Source organism: Ranitomeya variabilis, chromosome 4 (assembly GCF_051348905.1).
Source record: "Ranitomeya variabilis isolate aRanVar5 chromosome 4, aRanVar5.hap1, whole genome shotgun sequence".
Classification (NCBI taxonomy): Eukaryota; Metazoa; Chordata; class Amphibia; order Anura; family Dendrobatidae; genus Ranitomeya; species Ranitomeya variabilis.
In genome coordinates this window covers 582,467,242-582,494,443 of record NC_135235.1, presented here as the reverse complement: position 1 = coordinate 582,494,443, position 27,202 = coordinate 582,467,242, and the positions used below count along the sequence as shown (strand labels likewise).

General features: G+C 43.9%; 1 protein-coding gene across 2 annotated transcripts in view; it reads right to left on the bottom strand.

The window, feature by feature from the left end:
• The window catches only part of HELZ2 (helicase with zinc finger 2), a 43,516-nt gene extending 18,369 nt beyond the window's left edge, over positions 1-25,147 (bottom strand). Inside the window, exons 1-11 of one of the 2 annotated variants that reach the window (XM_077253015.1) lie at positions 24,781-25,147; positions 21,790-22,747; positions 21,015-21,198; positions 20,682-20,789; positions 20,030-20,559; positions 18,645-19,274; positions 16,842-17,619; positions 13,729-13,804; positions 9,516-12,906; positions 8,114-8,199; positions 7,844-7,975 (exon numbers count right to left, since the gene is read on the bottom strand). In XM_077253015.1, the coding sequence (XP_077109130.1) occupies positions 7,844-7,975; positions 8,114-8,199; positions 9,516-12,906; positions 13,729-13,804; positions 16,842-17,619; positions 18,645-19,274; positions 20,030-20,559; positions 20,682-20,789; positions 21,015-21,198; positions 21,790-22,739 (6,865 nt within the window). In that variant the 5' untranslated portion in view covers positions 22,740-22,747; positions 24,781-25,147. The remainder of the gene's footprint in view (positions 1-7,843; positions 7,976-8,113; positions 8,200-9,515; positions 12,907-13,728; positions 13,805-16,841; positions 17,620-18,644; positions 19,275-20,029; positions 20,560-20,681; positions 20,790-21,014; positions 21,199-21,789; positions 22,748-24,780) is intronic. The other variant, XM_077253014.1, reaches the window with a different exon arrangement.
• Between the last annotated feature and the right edge of the window lie 2,055 nt (positions 25,148-27,202).

Below are 27,202 nucleotides of genomic sequence, written 5' to 3'. Positions count from 1 at the left end.
CTTTGTGGCAGAGTGGCCCGACGGAAGCCTCTCCTCAGTGCAAGACATATGAAAGCCAGCATAGTTTCGTAAAAAACACATGAAGGACTCCCAGACTATGAGAAATAAGTGTCTCTGGTCTGATGAGAGGAAAATAGACCTTTTTGGTGATAATTCTAAGCGGTATTTGTGGAGAAAACCAGTCACTGCTCATCACCTGTCCAATACAATCCCAACAGTGAAACATGGTGGTGGCAGCATCATGATATGGGGGTGTCTTTCAGCTGCAGGGACAGGATGACTGGTTGTCATTGAAGGAAACATGGAGAGGATCTGCAAGGAAGAATGGCAGAGGATCTCCAAATCCAGGTGTGAAAAACTTGTTGCATCATTCCCAAGAATACTCATGGCTGTACTAGCTCAAAACGGTGCTTCTACTCAATACTGAGCAAAGGGTATGAATACTTATGACCATGTGATATTTCAGTTTTTCTTTTTTAATAAATTTGCCAAAAATTCTACAGTTCTGTTCTTTTTTTCCAGTCAAAATGAACTTTTTTGAATTTACCAAATACAGTTAGGTCCATATATATTTGGACAGAGACAACATTTTTCTAATTTTGGTTATAGACATTACCACAATGAATTTTAAGCAAAACAATTCAGATGCAGGTGAAGTTCAGACTTTCAGCTTTCATTTGAGGGTATCCACATTAAAATTGGATGAAGGGTTTAGGCGTTTCAGCTCTTTAACATGTGCCACCCTGTTTTTAAAGGGACCAAAAGTAATTGGACAATTGACTCCAAGGCTATTTCATGGACAGTTGTGGGCAATCCCTTTGTTATGTAATTCTCAATTAAGCAGATAAAAGGCCTGGAGTTGATTTGAGGTGTGGTGCTTGCATTTGGAAGGTTTTGCTGTGAAGTAAACATGCGGTCAAAGGAGCTCTCCGTGCAGGTGAAACAAGCCATCCTTAAGCTGTGAAAACAGAAAAAACCCATCCGAGAAATTGCTACCATATTAGGAGTGGCAAAATCTACAGTTTGGTACATCCTGAGAAAGAAAGAAAGCACTGGTGAACTCATCAATGCAAAAAGACCTGGGCGCCCACGGAAGACAACAGTGGTGGATGATCGCAGAATAATCTCCATGGTGAAGAGAAACCCCTTCACAACAGCCAACCAAGTGAACAACACTCTCCAGGAGGTAGGCGCATCAATATCCAAATCTACCATAAAGAGAAGACTGCATGAAAGTAAATACAGAGGGTTCACTGCACGGTGCAAGCCGCTCATAAGCATCAAGAATAAAAAGGCTAGACTGGACTTTGCTAAAAAACATCTAAAAAAGCCAGCACAGTTCAGGAAGAACATTCTTTGGACAGATGAAACCAAGATCAACCTCTACCAGAATGATGGAAAGAGAAAAGTATGGCAAAGGCGTGGTACAGCTCATGATCCAAAGCATACCACATCATCTGTAAAACACGGCGGAGGCAGTGTGATGGCTTGGGCATGCATGGCTGCCAGTCGCACTGGGTCACTAGTGTTTATTGATGATGTGACACAGGACAGAAGCAGCCGAATGAATTCTGAGGTATCCAGAGCCATACTGTGTGCTCAGATCCAGCCAAATGCAGCCAAACTGATTGGTTGTCGTTTCATACTACAGATGGACAATGACCCAGAACATAAAGCCAAAGCAACCCAGGAGTTTATTAAAGCAAAGACGTAGAATATTCTTGAATGGCCAAGTCAGTCACCTGATCTCAACCCAATTGAGCATGCATTTCACTTGTTAAAGACTAAACTTCAGACAGAAAGGCCCACAAACAAACAGCAACTGAAAACCACCGCAGTGAAGGCCTGGCAGAGCATCAAAAAGGAGGAAACACAGCGTCTGGTGATGTCCATGAGTTCAAGACTTCCGGCAGTTATTGCCAACAAAGGGTTTTCAACCAAGTACTAAAAATTAACATTTTATTTTTAATGATTGAATCTGTCCAATTACTTTTGGTCCCTTTAAAAACAGGGTGGCACATGTTAAGGAGCTGAAACTCCTAAAATCTTCATCCAATTTTAATGTGGATACCCTCAAATGAAAGCTGAAAGTCTGAACTTCAACTGCATCTGAATTGTTTTGTTTAAAATTCATTGTGGTAATGTCTATAATCAAAATTAGAAAAATGTTGTCTCTGTCCAAATATATATGGACCTAACTGTAGCTGCAATGAAACAAAGGGTGAAAAATTTAAAGGGATCTGAATACTTTCCATACCCACTGTATATATGAGAGGCTTAGACACAGATACTCAGCTGACATCAACATCACACAGGATTAGCTTAGATACACCAGCACACGGTATTACACATGACAGGCTCAGAAACAAAAAGTACCGTATATACTCGAGTATAAGCCGACCCGAGTATAAGCCGACCCCCCTAATTTTGCCACAAAAAACTGGGAAAACTTATTGACTCGAGTATAAGCCTAGGGTGGAAAATGCAGCAGGTACCGGTGAATTTCAAAATTAAAAATAGATACTCCATACCGTTCATTATGGCCCCATAGATGCTCAACATAAAGCTGTGCCACATATAATGCTCTGCACCGTTCATTATGGCCCCATAGATGCTCCACATAAAGCTGTGCCATATATACAATGCTCTGCACCGTTGCCCCATAGCTGTGCCATATATATAGAGCTCTGCACCGTTGCCCCATAGCTGTGCCATATATATAGTGCTCTGCACCGTTGCCCCATAGCTGTGCCATATATATAGTGCTCTGCACCGTTGCCCCATAGCTGTGCCATATATATAGTGCTCTGCACCGTTGCCCCATAGCTGTGCCATATAGTGCTCTGCACCGTTGCCCCATAGCTGTGCCATATAGTGCTCTGCACCGTTATTGCCCCATAGCTGTGCCATATAGTGCTCTGCACCATTGCCCCATAGCTGTGCCATACAGTGCTCTGCACCATTATTGCCCCATAGCTGTGCCATATAGTGCTCTGCACCGTTATTGCCCCATAGCTGTGCCATATAGTGCTCTGCACCGTTGCCCCATAGCTGTGCCATATAGTGCTCTGCACCATTGCCCCATAGCTGTGCCATATAGTGCTCTGCACCGTTATTGCCCCATAGCTGTGCCATATAGTGCTCTGCACCATTGCCCCATAGCTGTGCCATATAGTGCTCTGCACCGTTATTGCCCCATAGCTGTGCCATATAGTGCTCTGCACCGTTATTGCCCCATAGCTGTGCCATATAGTGCTCTGCACCGTTATTGCCCCATAGCTGTGCCATATAGTGCTCTGCACCGTTGCCCCATAGCTGTGCCATATAGTGCTCTGCACCGTTATTGCCCCATAGCTGTGCCATATAGTGCTCTGCACCGTCCATTATTGCCCCATAGCTGTGCTGCTGCAATAAAATAATAAAACACATACTCACCTGTCTTGCCGCAGCTCCTCGGCGCCATCTTCTCGGCGTCTCTCTGCACTGACTGATCAGGCAGAGGGCGCCGCGCACACTATATGCGTCATCGCGCCCTCTGACCTGCACAGTCAGAGCGGAGAGACGCCGGGAAGATGGCGCGGCTCCCGGCGTGTGGAACGCGGACAGGTGAATATGCGATACTTACCTGCTCCCGGCATCCCGCTCCTTCCCCCTGCCTGTCTTCGGTGCTGCAGCCTCTTCCTCTATCAGCGGTCACCGGCATCGCTGATTAGAGAAATGAATTATGTGGCTCCGCCCCTATGGGAGGTGGAGCAGCCTATTCATTTCTCTAATGAGCGGTCCCACGTGACCGCTCAGGGGAAGAGCTGCGGCACCCGGAGACCGTGGGACGGGCAGGGGGAGCGACAGGAGCGCCGGGACTAGGTGAGTATGCCTCAGCGCCCTCTCCCCCTCACCCGCAGACCCCACCACCGATCATGACTCGAGTATAAGCCGAGAGGGGCCCTTTCAGCCCAAAAATTTGGGCTGAAAATCTCGGCTTATACTCGAGTATATACGGTAATCAGTCAGTATCACATAGGATAGGCTTAGGCCTTTTTCACACTTCCGTCGTCTGGTGGCCGTCACAATCCATCGGCGCAACGTATGCATCAAAAATAGTGTAAAACGGATGCAACGGATCCAGTTTTTCAACGGATCCGCTAGACGGTTCTGTCGGAAAACTGGATCCGTTACATCCGTCTTATCCGTTTTTTTGACGGATCCGTTTTCCATACCTCCAAATGGGAGGCTCCCAAATGTGATTGGCTACTGGAAAATAATGGAAACCTATATATTGAGTGTTTTAACACCCCATCTTTGAGAGGGTTTAGAGCAAGTGGCAGAAATGGAAGGAGTTCTAGCAAATATTGTGACCATCTATCCATCAGGCAGGTTGCTGGCAGGCTTCTTGCTTGTATGCTTCTTGCTGGCACATTGAGGAATGAAGCCACATGGCAGGTTTTTATACATTTGGGGCTGTCTGGCCAATTGGCTACTAAATACTGATTTGGAGCATGCTCAGTGTAAAAAAACGGAATCCAGCACTGGATTCACATGACGTACCAGGACGGATCCTGCGTCCATAGGCTTCCATTCTAGACAACGACATATGCCGCAGGATCCATCGTGGCACATTTTTCCGACGCAGACAAAAAAAAATTTCTTTGTACGTTTTTTCCAGACGACTTGTCAACAAATTCCAACGGATCCAGTGCACGACAGACGAAACGTGTGGACATTCGTTGCTAATACAAGTCTATGAGAAAAAACGCATCCTGGGGGCAAATTCGCAGGATCCATTTTTTTCACAAAACGACGCATTATGACGGAAAATGAAAGATGGAAGTGTGAAAGAGGCCTTAGAAAACAGTATCATACATGATCTGCTTAGATACATGGCTGATCAGACTATCACACATGAAAAGCTTAGATACACAGCTCAACAGACCATATCATACATGATTTGCTTACTTACATGGCTCACTAGACAGTATAACACATAACCGGCTTAGATACACAGCTCAGCAGTTTCATATATTATAGGTTTAGAAACATGGCTCCACAGATAGTATCACACATGATAGGCTTAGATACAGAAGCTCAGCACACAGAATCACACATGATAGGCTTAGATACAGAAGCTCAGCACACAGAATCACACATGATAGGCTTAGATGCAGAAGCCCAGCAGACATTATCACATGATACGCTTATAGAAGCTCAGCACACAGAATCACACATGATAGGCTTAGATACAGAAGCTCAGCAGACAGTATCACACATGATAGGGTTAGAAACAGAAGCTCAGCAGGTATTATCACATGATAGGCGATACAGAAGCTCAGCACACATACACTGCATGCAGAATTATTGTATTTTTGATCACATGATACTTTTTATACATGTTGTCCTACTCCAAGCTGTTCAGGCATGAGAGCCAACTACCAATTAAGTAAATCAGGTGATTTGCATCTCTGTAATGAGGAGGGGTGTTGTCTAATAACATCAACACCCTATATAAGGTGTGCTTAATTATAAGGCAACTTCCTTTCTTTTGGGAAAATGGGTCAGAAGAGAGATTTTACGGGCTCTGAAAAGTCCAAAATTGTGAGATGTCTTGCAGAGGGATGCAGCAGTCTTGAAATTGCCAAACTTTTGAAGCTTGATCATCGAACAATCAAGCTTTTCATGGCCAATAGCCAACAGGGTCGCAAGAAACGTGTTGGGCCAAAAAGGCGCAAAATAACTGCCCATGAATTGAGTAAAATCAAGCGTGAAGCTGCCAAGATGCCATTTGCCACCAGTTTTGCCATATTTCAGAGCTGCAACGTTACTGGAGTAACAAAAAGCACAAGGTCTGCGATACTCAGGGACATGGCCAAGGTAAGGAAGGCTGAAAAACGACCACTTTTGAACAAGAAACATAGGATAAAACGTCAAGACTGGGCCAAGAAATATCTTAAGACTGACTTTTCAAAGGTTTTATGGATTGATGAAATGAGAGTGACTCTTGATGGGCCAGATGGATGGGCCAGAGGCTGGATCAGTAAAGGGCAGAGAGCTCCACTCCGACTCAGACGCCAGCAAGGTGGAGGTGGGGTACTGGTATGGGCTGGTATCATCAAAGATGAACTTGTGGGACCTTTTCGGGTTGAGGATGGAGTGAAGATCAACTCCCAGACCTACTGCCAGTTTCTGGAAGACAACTTCTTCAAGCAGTGGTACAGGAAAAAGTTTGTATCGTTCAAGAAAAACATGATTTTCATGCAGGACAATGCTCCATCACATGCCTCCAACTACTCCACAGCGTGGCTGGCCAGTAAAGTTCTCAAAGAAGAAAAAATAATGACATGACCCCCTTGTTCACCTGATCTGAACCCCATAGAGAACATGTGGTCCCTCATAAAATGTGAGATCTACAGGGAGGGAAAACAGTACACCTCTCGGAACAGTGTCTGGGAGGCTGTGGTGGCTGCTGCACGCGATGTTGGTCGTAAACATATCTAGCAACTGACAGAATCTATGGATGGAAGGCTGCTGAGTGTCATTATAAAGAAAGGGGGCTATATTAGTCACTAATTTTTTGGGGATTTTGTTTTTGCATGTCAGAAATGTTTATTTCTATATTATGTGCAGTTATATTGGTTTACCTGGTGAAAATAAACAAATGAGATGTTAATACTGTATATTTGTTTTTTATTAAGTTGCCTAATAATTCTGCACAAACAGATATCCAAATCTTAAAAAAAAAACACTCCAACTTCCAAAAATATTAAGCTTTGATATTTATGAGTCTTTTGGGTTGATTGAGAACATACAGTAGTTGTTGATCAATAATAAAAATAATCCTCTAAAATACAACTTGCCTAATAATTCTGCACACAGTGTAATCACACATGATAGGCTTAAGGTACCTTCACACTGAACAACTTTCCAACGAGAACGACAACGATCCGTGACGTTGCAGCGTCCTGGATCGCGATATCGTTGTGTTTGACAGGCAGCAGCAATCTGGATCCCGCTGTGATATCGTTGGTCGGAGCTAGAAGGCCAGCACCTTATTTTGTCGTTAGGTCGGTGTGTATCGTCGTGTTTGACAGCAAAAGCAACGATGCCAGCAATGTTTTACAATGGTAACCAGGGTAAAAATTTACCCTGGTTACCATTGTAAAAGTAAAAAAAAAAACAGTACATACTCACCTTCTGATGTCTGTCACGTCCCCCGGCGTCCGCGCTGCTGCTCAGAGCTTCCTGCACTGAATGTGTCAGTGCCGGCCGTAAAGCCGAGCACAGCGGTGACGTCACCGCTGTGCTCTGCCGGCCCTGACACATTCAGTGAAGGAAGCTCTGAGCAGCAGCGCGGACACCGGGGGACGTGACAGACATCAGAAGGTGAGTATGTACTGTTTTTTTTTTTACTTTTACATTGGTAACCAGGGTAAATATCGGGTTACTAAGCACGGCCCTGCACTTAGTAACCCGATGTTTACCCTGGTTACCCAGGTGCTGCAGGGGGACTTCGGCATCGTTGAAGACAGTTTCAACGATGCCGAAGTCGTTCCCCTGATCGTCGGTCGCTGGAGAGAGCTGTCTGTGTGACAGCTCCCCAGCGACCTAAACAGCGACGCTGCAGCGATCGGCTCGTTGTCTATATCGCTGCAGCGTCGCTGAGTGTGACGGTACCTTTAGATACAGAAGCCTAGCAGACATTATCACATGATACGCTTAGATACAGAAGCTCAGCATACAGAATCACACAGGATAGGCTTAGATACAGAAGCTCAGCAGACATTATCACATGATAGGGTTAGATACAGAAGCTCAGCAGACATTATCACATGATGGTTTTAGATGCACTAACCAGGGGGTCCCTGTATGAGAGTGAAGGGCTGCATCAGGGCTTTGCTTACAGCTCTAGTCTGACTGACATTCAACCCGGCAGAGAGCTCGGGGACGGTGAACGAGTTTTGCTTCTTGAATTTCACGTTCAAATCTACAATACAGGAAATCAGAAATGAATATCCGTATCTGACATGTGACGATAGTATCACAGCGCACAGTCACTCCTGCACTGGTCTCTGTCCAGCCACACGTCCACATCTCCTTTCCCCTCCTGCCGGTCAATACGCACCTTTATCAGGAACCTGCTTTCCCAGGACAATACATTTCACCAGGTCTGATGCGCCATTTAGCTGATTCACAGCCTCCTCCTTACGTCTGAAGGGATAAACAACAGATATGACATACACAGAAAAAAATTGTGTATATATATATATATATATATATATATATATATATATATATATATAATTTTAAAATTAAGGCATTAACTGTTAAAGGGAATCCTGTTAACATATTATTTAAATTAGGACATTTGCATTATTTTCACTGCGTTTTTATCGCGTTTTTTATATATTTCTGCAGTGGAAACGCATGTGCGATTTTTACCTGCGAATCCATGTTAAGCATCTAATGCAAGTCTATAGAGAAAATTTGCACAGAAACCTCAGCGTACCCACAAGAGACATTGACACGCTGCAGATGTGAAACTTGCACCGCAGGTCAGTTTACGCCAAGTAAAATGAAAGCGCAATGGCCACAATATTTCTAGAAATCCCATCCACTTTGCTGGAACTGTAAGATGCTGCGAATTTGATATAAAAAAAAAACATGAAAGATCAAAAACCGCACCAAAATCTCATTGTGGGAATGTAGCCCAAAATGCAGAACAAGTATAGCACAGGATTTTGGGCTGCATTTTTGTGCAATTTAACAGTTGTGATAAGCCGACCTATTGAGGTCTTTAGATCCAGCCATAAAGGGGTTTTCCAGGTTATTGATGTCCTGTAGTGTTTTGGCAGCTCAGCTCCTGAATACGTGCTGTCGTGCAGTACTCGGGAATGGCCACTACACAGTGAAGGGCGCGGTGCGGGTCAGCTTCCTTCATTGTTTATATCCAGCCCCATCTCAAGCTAATAATAGCTTATTGGTGGGAGTGCAGGGTGTCAGACCACCAGATCATCAATATGATAAGCCTGGAAAACCCACTTAAGTGCTTTACAGATACTGATATCCTTACAACTGTACTTTTCAGCTCACATTCATTAACTGTATTCATTATAGGAGTTAATCTTGAAGCAAAAATAATCTGCAACTTCCCAATATACTCTGAGCTTGAATTTTTTTAGCAATTTTCAGGTTCTCCGCTTGGTTTCAATGAAGGAAGACATTCTGATTACTTCCGGTAAGGGAAAACCAGTCCTGAACAGATACTTCTCACAGCTGAAGGTTTGTTACAATAAATCCATTCTAGACAGTCCCATCTATGAGTGAACAGATTGGCAGCACAAATCTCTCTCTTGATAGTTACAGCATATCAGTACAGGTAAAATCTGTCATTCTGGTGTCACACTGGATTGTGTCGACTGGATACAACTGTAACAAACCTTCAGACGTGAGATAGATTAGGTCTCTACAGCATACATTGGAAGATTTACCATTTAGGAATTTAGGATTAGGATTTTTTTTCTTACATGTCTGGTAGCAGCTTTGGTATGATTTCCATAGTGAGTCTGGCATCCTGTCCTAAGGCTGCTTTGGGAACTTCCTTCATGGTGGCCTGATGTATACAGAAGGACACTCTGCCACCTTCCTCTTTGGAAATATCTTTGCTGACTTCAGTAAGGCCGTGTGCCACCCATGTGTAGGTGTCATATTCTGAGGGGTCTGAGGTGATGCATCTCTTCAACCCTTCCATCCGAATGCAAAGGTAGCAATTACGAAAGTCCATGTCAAGGTCACAATCTTGAATTATATGAGAGGACAGTTTAAAGGATCCTTTCAGTCCCACCGCTTGCGTGCTACCACCCGTTTTCTTCCACTTCACAGGGACATCTCTCAAGAATATTCCACCACCTTCACCGACAGCTGAATCCACTGCTTCCATGGCACAGAGTGGTAACCACACTGACTGGTATTCTTTAATGGTTCGGTATCGTTGAAGAGGAGCTTGTTTGGCCAGACTAGAGAAGCAGTCAATGGGTCGAGATGTATGTTCCAAGCAAAGTTCTATTCCTGGTGCCGGAGAGCAGAGCTGAGGACTGGGCAAAGGTAACCCGCGGTCAAGAACGCTGCACAGCTGGATAGGAAGACAGTTCCCTGGTTGCAAATTAAGTGTAACTACCAAGAAGTGGCCACAGGGACTGTGGTCCACAAAACTCATGGGGTCAAATTTTTCAATACCTTGTTTCAAGGCATTTACTGCCTGAAATGACTTCCCCTGGCTTATTGCGGAGACTGCTTCATGCCAGGCTTTGGGATTAAAGGAGATCATGTCTTTGCGTACATTTTGTTTTAGAGGTTTTTCTCGGTAGGTTGAGTAGGAATATATCCTGCGTCTCCAAGTCAAACTGGAGCCATTTTCTATAGATGTTGGTTTATCTACTGGCTGCAAACTGCTATAATCTAGTGACATTGGACTCGACAAGGAATCTCCATTTAGTGGGAAAGCTACCTTAACACTTTTATTCCTGGCATCGGCACTAATGATCACTGCCACTTTTTGCTGCACTTCTTTATGGAGGGATATTGCCAATTTGAGTGCATGCCCCCTCCTTTCATAGGATGAACTCTTTTTAACCTTCAAATCAAAGTTAAGGCAGACTAAGTCCATCTCCTTAGGGGAAATGAGGGATGTTGACATTTTTCCTAGATCTCCTCGAAGCAATCTCTGTACCACAATATCCATGTAACGTCGAAGCGGCGATGAAGCCCAGGTATAGGCACATAGTTGGAGGGAGTAATGCCCACTGGCATTTGGTGAGCCTGCCTGGATGAAAAATGAACGGCCCAGTTGGGTTCTAAATTCTCGAACGGCATAGCTCAGCTGAGGGTGCAGGTCTTCAGTGGCTAGAAGGTCAGTGATTCTGACATGGTCTTCCTTTTCTGCTGCATCTTGCAGCTGATTCCAGACTGAGGTTAGCATGTTGACTTTGTGTTTAGATGAGGGACTTGGTAATTCGGGAACATCCAGCAGATGGTGTGACAAGAAGGGAGAAAATGGTAGAAGGTGCTGAAACTTGGTTCGTAACTCTTCAATCTTTGAAAAGCTTGGCCCATTCTGGCATCGTACTGGTGTGAGATTCATCAGTTTGTCTTTGCTGGTTAGATAGTCTGCCACCCAGCTGTTATACATTATCATTAATTCCTCAATCATCAGTTGAGCTTTCCTAAAACCTGGGGGACGATCTTCATCAGGCTGTTTGTAATTAGAAGCTTTCTCAAGACGGAACAAGCGATGGACATCTGAAAACTTCCCAGCAATACACAAGCAACCTTCTACTGTGCTAAATATTGGAGCATCTTCTGTCTTAGCTTGCAGAATGGAATTGGCCTCCTCATAGGATAACTGACGTTTAGAGCAGATAATGGTGTGACAAAAATAGCCATCCACCATTTCATCAGTGTCCTTCTTCACTTTCACAAATAGCGATATTGCCAGCCGGTCCGCATTTGGCTTAAGGCTGCATAGATCTGAACACAACTTATGTGGTAGCATATGGACTGCATCATGTATAGCGGAGTAGAAGGTGACTCCTCGTCTTCTGGCTTCAGTGTCTAAAGCACTACCCTGGGGAATCACAGCAGTGAGGTCCGTGATATGGACACCAATCTCGTAGTGGTCACCTAAATCTTGTACAGAGATGGCATCGTCCAAGTCTTTGGCATGTGCAGGGTCCACAGTGAAGGTAAGAATCTTTCTGCAGTCCTTTCTGTCTTTGTCCTTGTTGAAATAAATAATTTTTTTTACTTCTGCCATGACCTCGTCAGGGTAATTACTGCCATTTTCAATCCCATATTCCAAGTTTAGGATGTTAAGGCCTTGTTCTAAACTTAGCACAGGAGGTAAAATGCTGTTTACGATGCCAAGGGGAAAGTAGAAACCCTCCCGCCAAGTTACCACTTCCACCAGGAACAATTGGCCCCGTCCCATTTCCTTGGTCAGCTTCTGAAAACGTTCTGTAACAATATGACTACCTTTCAATTTACGGATTGGAATTAGGTTTGGGTCTCCTTTACAAGGTGGACAAAAAATCTTGGTGACTGATCTGTCAATGGGAATCATAATCTTATGATCCCTAGGGTCCATGACACATATAAAGCGACGATTTTCTTCTCCTGCCTCCAAGATTCCAACAACTTTTCCGGCTTGATTATTAGTGTTTGGAAACAACTGGACAACCACTTTGTCCCCACTAAATGCGAGTCCACAGTTGAGGCGACCAGTAATATTTATGCGTCGGGGTGGACGCTCTTCAACAGTGACAGCATAGCCACGGTCAAAGTTTTCCTTGATCAATTGACAAACTTTGTAGGTATTGGGTTGCAACTTCAGGTACTGCTCAAGTTTATGAGTAGAAAAGTGGGTATATTGGTCTCTTTTTTGTACTATATTGGTCCTTGGCTCAATTTCCACCATTCCTTCCTCTGTCACACTGACAAAAGTCTCTGTTTTGCTATCCAGCAATTCCTGAAGAATCGCATCTTCAGCAATGATGTCCAAGTCAGATATCCAAGAGTCGGTGTCTCCATCAGTGTATTCTTCTCCTTGCGGCAGCCTCCAGGCTTCCAGGTCACACACGACCTGTTTTATTTCTTCCACATTAAGGTCTGTTGGCACAGCACTCCCTGCCTTCACACAATCCCGCAGGTAGTTCCTCCAGATACGGCTGCACCCACCGAATGAACACAAGGCCACCACATCTCCAACTACTATGACCTGGGCACGAGCACGTGTCAGGATCGTGTTCAGAACTCGAGGATCGCAGAAAAAGTCTAAGCTGAAGGTAGATGTGGATGGAGGTTGAACAGGCAGACTGTCCACAGACCGAACAGTGCTAAGAATGATGACAAAGTATTCACAACCTGCAAAGGAGAATTGTAAAAAAGATTAGTACATTTAAAAACGAAAGCTGAATAAAATGTAATATAAAATAAAACATGAGTAATTGATCAAAATTGCCATAGGTTGAACAATTGGGCAGTAGGTTGGGCTCAGTTGTTACTGGTGATCTGCATTTAAATCTAACTAGAGCAACATTAGCATGGTCCACATGGTAACTCTCTGGTTATATAGTTTTCAGTGAAACTAACCCTACACCTGTCACTTAGAAACTTAAAGGGGTATTCTCTTGACTTCCAGGTTTCTAGAAGGGCAGCCTCTCCTCGAGTGACAGCTTTGGTGAATAGAACTGTAGTACTAGTAGATCAATACAGCTCAGCACACGGTCTGCTGTAACACATTCAGCTATCAGTGGTTTGTTCTGAGTCTACACTGTTATACCTGCATTTGCACATAGAGATAACAATGCATTTAAACAATCATACAGCTCTGGGAACTGAAAGGCATAATTAGGAGACTTGCTCTGAAAGCTGCCGACTGGTGATTTATAACTATAACTCACCAAAAGATGAAAGAGAGGGGGATGGAGGTGAGAAGCTAACTGAAGTAAATGGTCTGGAGAGAGGTGGCTGGTATGTAAGGAGCTAACTCTCTCCTGGGATGTAGCTACTGCGCACTCTCCAGGCAATAGAAGCCAAGCTCAGTGCAAGAGAATGACAGCAGAGATAAAAAGCAAGTCAAATGCAAACTTGCTTTTTTTCTCGCTAATTAATTAAAGCAATTTAAAAACTTCTGAAGAGGCTTTAAAAAAAGAGTTGAACTGTTTCATTATAGGGAGGACATACCAATAATGTTGCTGTAGTTTGTTACTGTGACATCAGATAGCTTTAATTTGCGAAGCTCCTGTCGGATCAGCTTCACCTGAAGAGGAAAAAAGCGAGAGACACAACTTAAAACATCCACCATAACACTGTCCCTATGTACAAGAATAATTACTATAATACTGCCCCTATGTACAAGAATATAACTACTATAATACTGCCCCTATGTACAAGAATATACCGTATTTTCCGGCGTATAAGACGACTGGGCGTATAAGACGACCCCCCAACTTTACCAGTTAAAATATAAAATCTTCTTAAAAGTCGGGGGTCTTCTTATACACCCTATGTCGTCTTATAGGGCCGGTGAATATGTGCCTTTTGGGGGGGGGGGGGGAGTGATCCTGATGACGAGGGGGCGTCTCACAGGAAAGTGAGTATCCCCCATTACCTTATCGTAGCGGTGCAGCGTGGGGGTCTCAGTGCTGGGAGTGGCGGCGGCGGCGGCGGCTGCTGTGCTCTGGTGCGGCGGCTGCTGTGCTCTGGTGCGGCGGCTCCTCTTCTGTGTGGGGCCTCTGTGCTGTGGGGTGGCGGTGGCGGCGGCATATCTTTATCCAGTTGGGGCTCCTCCGGCATCTCCTTAGCCCTGGAGGCCCCGCCGCAACTCCATCGGTGCAATGCAGCGGCCATTTTCCCGGAGGCAGCTCAATAGGTGCGATGCGGTGGCCTCCGGGAAAATGGCCGCTGCTCAGATTCAGATCTCGTCCCGAAATCTCGGGACACGAGATCTGAATCTGAGCAGCGGCCATTTTCCCGGAGGCCACCACATTGCACCGATGGAGTTGCGGCGGGGCCTCCAGGGCTAAGGAGATGCCGGAGGAGCCCCAACTGGATAAAGATACGCCGCTGCCACCGCCACCCCACAGCACAGAGGCCCCACACAGAAGAGGAGCCGCCGCACCAGAGCACAGCAGCCGCCGCCGCTCCCAGCACTGACACCCCCACGCTGCACCGCTAGGATAAGGTAATGGGGATTACTCACTTTCCTGTGAGACGCCCCCTCGTCATCAGGATCACTCCCCCTCCCCACCCACCATATACACCGGCGTACAAGACGATTCCCGGCGTATAAGACGACCCCCGACTTTTAAGAAGATTTTCGGGGGTTAAAAAGTCGTCTTATACGCCGGAAAATACGGTAACTACTATAATACTGCCCTTATGTACAATATAAATACTATAATACTGCTCCTATGTACAAGAATAGTACTATAATACTGTCCATTATGTACAAGTATTAATCTACTGCTGCCCCTATGTACAATTATTATGATGCCGCCTCTTATTTACAAGGTAGCTAGAAGGAATATAGAGCGCACATAGGGTCTTAGCTGAGATAAAGGGAATATTCGTGAGAGATAGAATAAATTCACTCACCTATTATGGTTGTGTAAGACACAACCACTGCACTTAGCATTGGCAGCTGCTGCAAGCCCCGATGTGATGATCCTTTGCTAGGTGAAGAGAATGGGGCATCAGACTGCGCTGCTCGCCTGTCAGTATAATGTACCAGAGAAGTCCAAGTAGATGTAATAGAGAATAGACTTTATTTCTACGCGTTTCGTGGTGATCACACCACCTCCTCAGGACAGTCTATCTAGACTGTCCTGAGGAAGTGGTGTAATCACCACGAAAGCGTAGAAATAAAGTCTACTCTCTATTACATCTATCTACATCTATTACATCTCTGTTACATTATCCTGACAGGCGAGCAGCGCAGTCTGATGCCCCATTCTCTTCACCTAGCAAAGCCTCTTATTTACAAGAATATAACTACAATAATACTGCCCCTACGTGCAAGAATATCTATTATAATACTGCCCCTATGTACAAGCGTATAACTATTATAATACTGCCTTCTATGTACAAAAATATAACTACTATAAAACTGTCTCCCATGTAAAAGAGTATAACTATTATATAATGCCCCTATGTATAAGAGTATAACTACTATAATACTGCTCCCTATGTACAGAATATAACTACTATAACACTGTCCCAATGTGCAAGAATATAACTACTATAAGACTGCTCCCTATGTACAAGAATATAACTACTATAATACTTCCTCCTATGTACAAGAGTATAACTACTATAATACTGCTCCATACGTACAAGAATATAATTACTGTAATTGTGCCTCCTATATACAAGAATATAGTCACTATAATATTGCCCCCTATGTATATGAATATAACTACTATAATACTGCTCCTATGTACAAGAATATAACTACTATAATACTGTTCCCTATGTACAAGAATATAACTACTATAATACTGCCCCCTATGTATATGAATATAACTACTATAATACTGCTCCTATGTACAGGAATATAACTACTATAATACTGCCCCCTATGTACATGAATATAACTACTATAATACTGTCCCTATATACAAGAATATAACTACTATAATACTGCCTCCTATGTACAAGAATGTAACTACTATAATACTGCTCCCTACGTACAAGATTATAACTACTATAATACTGCTCCCTATGTACAAAACTATAGCTACTATAATACTGCTCTTATGTACAAGAATATAACTACTATAATACTGCCTCCTATGTACATGAATATAACTACTATAATACTGTCCCTATATACAAGAATATAACTACTATAATACTGCCTCCTATGTACAAGAATATAACTACTATAATACTGCTCCCTACGTACAAGATTATAACTACTATAATACTGCTCCCTATGTACAAGACTATAGCTACTATAATACTGCTCTTATGTACAAGAATATAACTACTATAATACTGCCCATATGTACAGGAACATAACTACTATAATACCGCCTCCTATGTACAAGAATATAACTACTATAATACTGCCCCCTATGTACAAGAATATAACTACTATAATACTGCCCTTTTGTACAAGACTATAGCTACTATAATACTGCTCTTGTGTACAAGAATATAGCTACTATAATACTGCCTCCTATGTACAGGAATATAACTACTATAATACTGCCCCCTATGTACATGAATATAACTATTTTAAACACCCTTCAATGAGATGAAATCCAGAAAAGGTAGACATTTTTCCACAGTACCTGACTTCCATGGGACACCACACAAATTTTCCTTCTGTCCACTCTTCCCCACTGCTCAGGCCATCGTTTGAGAATTTCTTGGACAATCTCAATCACTTGATACATTTCTGACTGATTCACCCATGAATTTCCTTCAAGTGAACAAGTGCCATGACAATGGTAAAGCCCCAGCGCGTGGCTACCGTTTGGGGGTTCCATTGGTTTGTCTGCACAAGCCTCAATAGCATTTTTGCGGCCAACGTAGAAGCATCGTGACACAAATGAGATGATGTCGGGGATGGAGCGGTAGTTTTGGTGGAAGATTATACGCCCACTTTTGGCCACTTGAGAGTCTTTACCTTGGTAATGGGAGAACAGACGGGTGAGTATAGTGTGCTCCTCTTCAGCTTTTTTATTAAAGAACCGTGGGGTCTCCTGCATGTGGTCTCCAGCCACGACCACACGTGTATGATGGTTTGCCAAAGCCAACGGGATCAAAGCCTCACTCTCCATCATCTGTGCCGCCTCATCTATTAGGATATGGCTGAAGTAACCCCGCGGCACATTCAGATCTCGGGAAGTGACCGCGGTTGTCACAATAATGCGATAATTGTCAAGAGTGTGCTGAAGGGGGATGACAAAGGTAGAATTATTGGGGCTGAGAGGGCAGTACTGGAGTGTGATGGGCTCTGTTCTATTTACGGGACTATCAATGAATTTCACTCTCAGAGGCGTAGCTTCAGGGTGGCCTTTCTCCACATATGGATGGAAATGTTCCTGGATATACAGGTCAGCGGCACTATGAAGACAAAGCAAAAGAAAAGGAGTAATATGAATGTGCAAGTCGACTGTCCATCAATGTCCTCAGACCCAGACTCTAAAGCCACCTTTCCAATAACAAGAGTAATTTGTTATGGTACTGCCCCCCATTAGCCTAACCCAAAAGTGGACACACCCTTAAAGCACTAGGACCCAAATGACAAGCCAAGTAAAGAATATACATTACTTTAGGGCAATTAGAGTATCGAAAGTTGACCTCTACTGAGATGTAGTTAAGAAAACCTATTTAGGAGTTCCTTAGTTATATTTTATAGCTATAGATTATCAATGCCTACTCTTGTATTCTCCTCTGTTACTAGTACTGCAAATTACTTTACCATGATGTTTCCAACCATAGACGGTGTCATGGTAGATTCTCCACTTATTTGTTGAGGATTTTCAATTATGGAATCCATGCGAATACATTTTCAAATCTGCAGAAAATCCTTTGGGCCCAATTCTCTATCTGCTAGAATTGTTGCACAATTTGTGCAAACAATTTATTGACTTTTGCCATTTTTTTGTAACAAACTTGCCAGTATGGGTACATGGCCAGGCACAGCTAAGTTCATCATAAAGTGAAATACATTACAACAGATGAGTATTCCAGTCCTGACACACTTCTTAATGAACTGGCACATCATACTTCAGTGGACAATGAATGGAGACCTATATGTTGTCCAATTGCCGTAGATATTCACCACTAATTTACTGCAGTGTGATTAATAAAATACTTTGCTAATTTCATATTCATATTTTTTAGGATGGACTGAAAGGTTAATTTTTACTACTTTTTGCACATACCCTTAGAATGTGTTGGGGCACATTCCAATGACTAGGGAAATTAAAACACTAAGTTCTCAATGTGTTCATACATTCCCAGGAGGAATAACAGAGGAATGATACAATGTACAGTTCCAAGAAAAGATGCTCCAGAATGATTTGATACAAGTATTATCTAAACTAACACATTCCCTATAAATCACGCAATGACATCGCTGGTACCTGTTATTATGGGTGCAGATCAGCACTCTGGTGTGTGGTTGTCTTATCACGTGTAAAGCAGCCTGGGCCAGAGTAGATGTTTTCCCTGTACCGAATGGTCCATAGATAATGAGAGGGGCTACTGGCTTATCCCCCGTCACTGATCCAGCTATGTAAGAGATTGCCAGCTGCTGTTTCTTGTTGCCCCATGACATGTTCTCCTGGTAGACTGGTAATTGGCACTTGGACAGATCTGGTAGTATTAACTTCTCATCCAACAAGCGGTCAACGGCTTCATGGTAAACGCAGAACTCGTGACGATCGATCTGGAACTGGATCTCCAGCTGGGCAGATGCATTTGGCTCCAAAGACAGCTCTTTGCAACACCGCTCTGTTAATGTCAGTAAAACACTGCCCTCTAACTCGACATTGCGGTCCTTGAGGACTTCATAGACTTTGTCATTTTGCATAGGGCAAGGGGAAATGAGGGCCGTGGACACAGATCTTTGCAGTAAATACCCTTCTTCAGTATCTTGAGTCATCCCAGTAGGTAGAGGAACCTCTGCGAAGAGCTCGCCGGGAGCCGCAAACTCCATTCCATTTTGAGAATTCACCATTTTCATAAAGGTTATTGAGACTTTTAAGTTTAACCTATGAAAAAGGACACATCGCTACGGTTAGTGGTGCTACTCTTAACAATCTGACTGGAGTTCCACTTTACTAATCACAGCACCAAATTCCCAGCATGGACAGCAATAAATTGTTAGCGGCCTGCAGTTACCACTACAGGGAACTCACTGAAATCTGTCAGCAGGTTTTTTGCTATGCAATCTGATAGCAGGCAATCTGATAGCAGCATGATGTAGAGCCCGAGACCCCGATTCCGGCGATGTTTCACTTACTAGGATGTGTGTTGCTGTTTCAATAAAATCAGTGTTTTATCAGCAGGAGATTATCACTGCAGGACTGGGTGTCCTGTGCCTCCTAATCAAAACACATCCCCACCACTGATTCACAGCTTTCTGCCTATGCACAGTATAGACAAAAAGCTGCCTATCAGTGGTATGGGCGCATTTATACAGGGCTCAGCATTCTTATCACTGCTTGATCAGCAGTAGAAAAAACTGTGATTATATTAAAGTGACAGCATGTTACCAGCAAGTGACACATCACTGGAATCAGGGTCTCAGCCCCTACACTACACCAGGCTGCCCTCAAATGACATAGCAAAAACTTGGTGACAAATTCCTATTAAATTAATCCTGAATTGTGTAAATCTATATGCAGTACGATCCCGCTAATGATGACTGCAGAAAGGATGTGATTATCTACCACTATGGCACTATAAGAGAGGTGTTAATGCAAGGTCTCCACTATTGATGGAGCTTTGTTGTACTATTTCTCACCTGGATATCACCTGTTCTCTTGCTGCTTCCTCCTGGAGAAGACCACCATGCATCATATGGCGGTAGTTTACCACCGTTAGTGGCAACCTATCAGCAGTTGATGGAACATAATAAGGATTCCTCGAAGGAGGTTTGTATATTTCAAGAAGATTTTTTTCCTCAAGTGTCCTCTCCTTGCATGGGATGCAGAGGATCTTGTCTGGGTACCAACGTTCTGAGGATGACAGTGGTCTTTCATGTTGGCATGAGTTTTCAACCTGGCAACTCATGGTTTCTTCTTGACCACCAACCTGCATGTAGATCTTCTGAAGCAAAACTGGACGAATTCCAAAATCCAAAGTCAACCACTGCTCGAAAAATCCAAAGGCCAAGGATTGGAAGTGTATGGTCAGTTTATATTGTGTTCGAGACCCTTTAACCAGGAAACAACGTCCTCCGGCATAATGGCAGGGTTTTTGATAACCCTCAGCATTCAAAGAAAAAATGGCTCCAGGATCGGTCTTCAACAAGGCAACATGGAGGAGTGGCATCTACAGTAAACAACAAGTTATATTTTAGGGCAGGCACAAATAGCATAGATTACATCACTAAAGTAACTCCACCATGGACATGCCCTGCACAGTAACGGCTGTTCAGACATCACAAAAGTTACCTTTGATTGTAGAGTGAAATCCCATGTTCTTTGCACATTCTTATCTTTGGAATGGATTTTTAGAAGTTGGTTACATATTATTTTAACGCCTTCTACTTTTTCTGAAAGCTGCAATGAAAAAAATCGAAACATATTCAGATCAAACTCTAGAAGTTCAGATCACTAGGAGATAGAAAATAACCCCTGAACACAAAGAAATTGCAAATTTTAATTGTTCACTGTAATACGTCAATAAAACTGGTTGTACAAAATGCAACAACGGTTCCAATTATTAACACAAAACACTCATAGATGCAATATATGTCTACTGAGGGTAGACTGTGTATAACTCACCACTTCCATTTCACTGCTGTAGAGCTGATATTCCTGAACAAGGCGGTCCTGATAAGACTGGAGACCCTCTTCCACCACTAACTGCTTAGTTCGTCTGCTGACTTTGACCCTGAGAATCCACTCCTGCAACTCTTCCTGGCTGTGAGCTTTCTGACAAGCATGCCCATATATACACTGCAAAGGGCTTAACATAACAAAAAGTAAAAAACACATTCCAATTAAAAATTGCTCGATACATTTCCAGTAGAAGACTACAATACATTACTGATGTGCTAAAGTTTAAGGCATCGTAATGGGATCAAACCATATGCTTTAGGTTCGTTTGCATTCAATGTTTTGTGAAATACAGTCTGATAATTATGCAATGAATTTTTAAATTCTGACAGAATATAAACACAACTCCCCCAATATTCTTCAGGTATATTCAACAATGACTAAACTAAATGGGGTAGTGTATACCCCCATTATGGTTCTGTAACTCTCAGTCAAAAACACCAAGAGAACATGAAAAAGTGCCCTAGGCAAATGATGTCTGATGAGTCATCAATGACAAAGGGTAAAAGAAGAGAACAAAAATAGGACATGTTGACTCCCTACTTTAATTAAATGTATAATTATTAGGAATAGCTGTGGTACATGTTTCCCATGTTTATCTGCACCCTCTCTTAGGCATCACAGCCCCTTTATGCTGCAGATTGGTAGTAATCTTCTATTTTCAAGACCGGACATCAACTCCTATTCTTTGACAGCTAATTTTTTCTTAAGCGAGACTCACCTTTCACAGAGAGAAAATCGACTGATGCCATATGGTGGTGCACGGTGATTCCATCCTGACAGAGAATCAGCTGCCATCATGCGCCCATGTTCCAAAGAAGCACAGTGAACCTCAAAACTTTCTTGAGTGTTGGCACTAATCAGGCACAGACGACAGTAAAAACCCATATTCAACTCTTGGTCCTCCTTAATCTTCCCACGGGTGAGTCCACAGGTCTGTTCTGCTTTCCAAACTGCAAGCTCTACCTCGCTGTGGGCATTTGGGCACTGTCCTTTCTCAGTTGAGCACAGAAGTCCACGAGAACGTTGGCTACACAAGCAGATGTGGTGTGAAGAAGAAGGCAATGGACGAATGATGTCACACTGCTTCTTAGTGTCGTCCATCACGATGTGAGCGAGAAGTGGAATCGGGCGAGGATGACATTGGCATGAATCAGTAAGGATGACCTTTGGTGGGCTCTGATAGAAGCATTGCTCACAAATGTCCCGAAATTGGCCCCCAAATTGACTCGAAATATCTTTCAAGTTCTCCGGTTTCTTACCCGCAGTGGCAGGTGATGGTGCTGGAAGTAAAATGGACCTGAGTTGCTGACTTTCAAGATTATTTTCCCTCTCGTAAGACCAAACAAGAATTTCTTCTTTAGACCAAGCAAATGTGCAATTCTGTTGATGCTTAATACAACCCTTTCCAGGTCGATAGTGCCAGCACAAATCATAGCGGGCGGGCAGCGGGTACGATGGGCGCTGTCTCACCTCATACCAATCTTCTTCACTACTACGTTCCTTACTTCTTGCAAGGAGAAGCTGAGCAAAACAGCTGTGCTGCAAGGGTTGGTAGATGTACGTGATTATTTGCTTTTTTCTGCTGCAGGTGACACAAGCCAAGGTTAATTCCACCTTTTCTAGAAGTTTTGTCAGATTGGGGAGATCTGGCACAGGAGATTGCCCCATCGCTGTTCCTAGAACAATAATAAAGATTCCATTAAATAGTTATTATCTCAGATACTGACATTTACTAACCTATGGGGCAAGCAACCAAGATCTGTTGTTCTGGTCATCACTGTGTACTCCCTCGAATGTTGTTATGTTATTGTCCTGTACCCCAAGTGTTATTGTCCTATAATCCAATTGTCATTGTCTTGTACCCCAAGTGTCATTGTCCTATAATTCAAGTATCAGTGTCATTATCCTGTACCTCAAGTGTCACTGTACTGTGTACCAAGTGTCATTGTCCTGTACCCAAATGTCAGTGTCATTGTCCTATAATCCAAGTGTCAGTGTCATTATCCTGTACCACAAGAGTCAGTCTCATTATCCTGTACTCCACTTATAAATGTGCCATTATACTGTACCCCAAGTGTCATTGTCCTATAATCCAAGTGTCACTGTCCTGGACCCCAAATGTCAGTGTCATTATCATGTATCCCAAGTGTCAGTGCTATTGTCCGGCACACCAAGTGCCATTGTCATATAATCCAAGTGTCAGTGTCATTGTCCTGTACCCAAGTGTTAGTGTGTCACTATCCTGTACTCCACACATAAATGTGCCATTATATTGTACCTCAAGTGTCATTGTCCTGTATCTCAAGTATCAGTGTGCCATTCTCCTGTACTCCAAGTGTCGGTGTTATTTCCCTGTACCCCAAGAATCAGTGTCATTGTTCTGTACCCCAAGTGTCAGTGTCATTATCCTGTAGCCCAAGTATCAGAGTCAATGTCTTGTCCCTTAAATATTAATGTGCTATTATCCTGTACAAAGAGTCAGTGTCATTATCTCGTACCCAAAGTACCATTGCAATTATTTTGTACCCCAAATATCAATGTTCCATTATTCTGTACCTCAAGTATCAGTGTTTTGTACCCAAATATCAATTTCCTGTACCCCGAGAGTCATTGTCGTGTACCCAAAGTGACAGTGTCATTGTCCTGTACCTCAAGTACCATGGTGTTATCTTGTACCCAAAGTACCATTGTCATTATTTTGTACCCCAAATATCAATGTGCTGTTATCTTGTACACCAAGTATCAGTGTTATACACCCCAAATATCAATGCCCTGTACCCCAAGTGTCAGTGTCATTATCCCGAACCCAATGTGTCAGTGTCATTATCCTCTACCCCAAGTGCCACTGTCCTGTACAATGTGTCAGTCTCTTTATCCTGTAGATAACTGAATATTCTGTACCCTAAGTGTCAGTGTCCTGTACCCGAAGTGTCAGCGTCTTTATCCTGTAGGGTGACTGAATACCCTGTACCCCAAGTATCAGTGTCATTGTCCTGTACCCCAAGTGTCAGTGTCATTGTCCTGTACCCCAAGTATCAGTGTCATTGTCCTGTACCCCAAGTATCAGTGTCATTGTCCTGTACCCCAAGTATCAGTGTCATTGTCCTGTACCCCAAGTATCAGTGTCATTGTCCTGTACCCCAAGCATTAGTGTCCTGTACCCCAAGTATCAGTGTCACTGTCCTGTACCCCAAGTATCAGTGTCATCGTCCTGTACCCCAAGTATCAGTGTCATTGTCCTGTACCCCAAGTGTCAGTGTCATCGTCCTGTACCCCAAGTATCAGTGTCATTGTCCTGTATCCCAAGTGTCAGTGTCATTGTCCTGTACCCCAAGTATCAGTGTCATTGTCCTGTACCCCAAGTATCAGTGTCATTGTCCTGTACCCCAAGCATTAGTGTCCTGTACCCCAAGTATCAGTGTCACTGTCCTGTACCCCAAGTGTCAGTGTCATTGTCCTGTACCCCAAGTGTCAGTGTCATCGTCCTGTACCCCAAGTGTCAGTGTCATTGTCCTGTACCCTGTGTCTTTACCCTGCACGGTGTCTGACTACCCTGTGCCCCGGTGTTAAACTGTCTCAGTCCTGGAGTCACGTGTCTGCGCGGTTACAGTGTGGCTGTTTGTGTACATTGTGTTGCTATTTCTCAGTGTTGCGGTCCCTGCCGGCAGGATGGCGTCTCTCTGTATATAATGAGCAGTCTCCGCTTCACCTTCTCCCTGAGGCTGCAGACAGTATCTCTCTTCTCCCCGTTCTTGCCGCCCTCTCTCTCTCACCTGAGCAGTCTCCGGCGGTTGCGGTGTCTCCTCTCCTCTCCCCGGGATTGCACGGTCTCTCCCGCAGCTCGGTGATGTCCGCCCGCCTCTGCTCCTCTCCCCGGGCTGCTCTCTCTGTTCAGTCTCTCTTGTGATTCACGTCTGTAGTTTCGTTTCCTCTCTCTGGGATGTGACTTCTCGCTCTCGTCACCGCAGCCTCGCCCGGGAGTCGTTAGCCTGATTCCTGACGGCGGCGACACCGTGGTGATGGTGAGGAGCGGGGGCGATGTGTGGCTGGAGACCGGAGAAACGATCCTGGGCCCGGGGGAGCAAGGAAACCGCGATAAAGTGTAGTGGGGGAGAGCTCAGGAGAAGAGGGGGCACAGGGGTAATAGAGGGGGCACAGGGGTAATAGAGGGGGCACAGGGGTAATGGGGGGAGAGGGGGCACAGGGGTAATGGGGGGAGAGGGGGCACAGGGGTAATGGGGGGAGAGGGGGCACAGGGGTAATAGAGGGGGCACAGGGGTAATGGAGGGGGCACAGGTGTAGTGGATTAAGAAGGGGCATTGGTGAAATGAGGATAAGAGGGGGCACAGGTGTAATGGAGAATAGGGGCCACAGATGTAATGGGAGCAAGAACGTGCACAGAATTAATGGAGTGTGAGAGCTTGGGGAAGAGGAAGCACAGGTGTAAAGGGGGAAAGAGGGGTCCAAATGTAATGAGAGCTCAAGGGGAAAAAGGATGAACAGGTGTAATGGAGGAAAGAAGGGGCACAAGTGAAATGGGGATAAGAGGGAGCACAGATGTAATGGGAGCAAGAAGGGGCACATACAGTACATGTAATGAGAGCTCAGGGGGAAAGAGGAGGACCAGGTGTAATGGGGTGCAGGAGCTCATGGGGCAGTGGAAGAAAAGGGGGCACAAATGTAGTGTAGTGTGATAGATTGATAGCTCAAGTGGGTGACAACAGTACCTGGTAGATGATCCCAAATCTATAGTCCATACAGTGGCACCACGATCAGGCTTCAGCAGGAGATCTTCAACCTTCGAAGACTCAAGGTTAAACAACCTCCCCATCCATGTGTCTGATCCTATCTACCCTTTTCTTGGGATCAGCTCCTTGGGTGGGCAGAGGTGTTCACACCGCACCCCCTGAAACATCAGATACATTTAAATCAAGGTATGAAAGTCAATGAAGTTCTGACTCCGGTGAGTCTGCAGTCCTGTATCTTTTGAAGCCCCCTGCAGAGAGGAACAAAGGGACAGATGCCCCTACAAGATGCAAGACAGAAAATGCTACTGACTTGTAAACAGACTTGCTGTGACACATCTACAGCATGTACACATATACACTGCTACATACTGTGCACATGACTAGACACAGAGCGGCCCACCGCCCACACACTGGGCCCAGCCCTGAATGCCCAATTGTATTCAGAGGGAATATGGCACCTGCCTCCCCTAGTACTTCACAATGATGCAGTGCGTTCAAAAACATGAGTTAATCACAAAATCTTTATACTAGTTTCTATTTCCAGCATTGGGAACATTGCACTGTTTTCTAATTCAAAACATGGAGAAATGTATAAAACTTTTAACTACTTTACAGAAATAAATGAACATTGGGCTGTTCTGAAAAAATAACGGTATCTGCATTTGTATTTACAAACTTACAGTACAATATTTACTTTTTATTGTTTGAGGATCACTAACCTAATATTTAGTTGTACACCCACCGTTTTTTAGAACTTACCTAATATTTAGTTGTACACCCACATTTTTTTTTTAGAACTAACCTAATATTTATTTGTACACCCACCGTTTTTTAGAACTGCTTCACATCTATGTTGCATGGAGTCAACCAACTTCTGGCCCCTGTCATCTGTTATTCCAGCCCAGGATGCTTGGACTACATCCCACAATTTTGTGGCATTTGTTGGCTTTGCCTCAGAAATGGCATTTTTAATGTCACCCCACAAGTGTTCTAACAACCATTTGAAGGGCATATCCTCTTCAGCGAAAGGCATCATGACCTCTTCAAGTATTTTAATATATGGAAACTGTTCCATGATCCCTGGTATGCGGTAAATAGGTCCAGCACCATAGTAAGAGAAACATGCCCATATCATGATGCTTACACCACCATGACTCACTGTGGCTTGAATGCAGAGTTTCGGGGTCGTCTGATGAACTGTCTGCTGCCCTAGGACCCAAAAAGAACAATTTTACTTTGTTCGGTCCACAAAATGTTTCTCCATCTCTCTTTGGGCCAGTTGATGTGTTCTTTGGCAAATTGTATCCACTTCAGTACGTCTTTTCTGAACAGTCCAAATGTACCATATATACTCGAGTATATGCCGACCTGAGTATAAGCCGA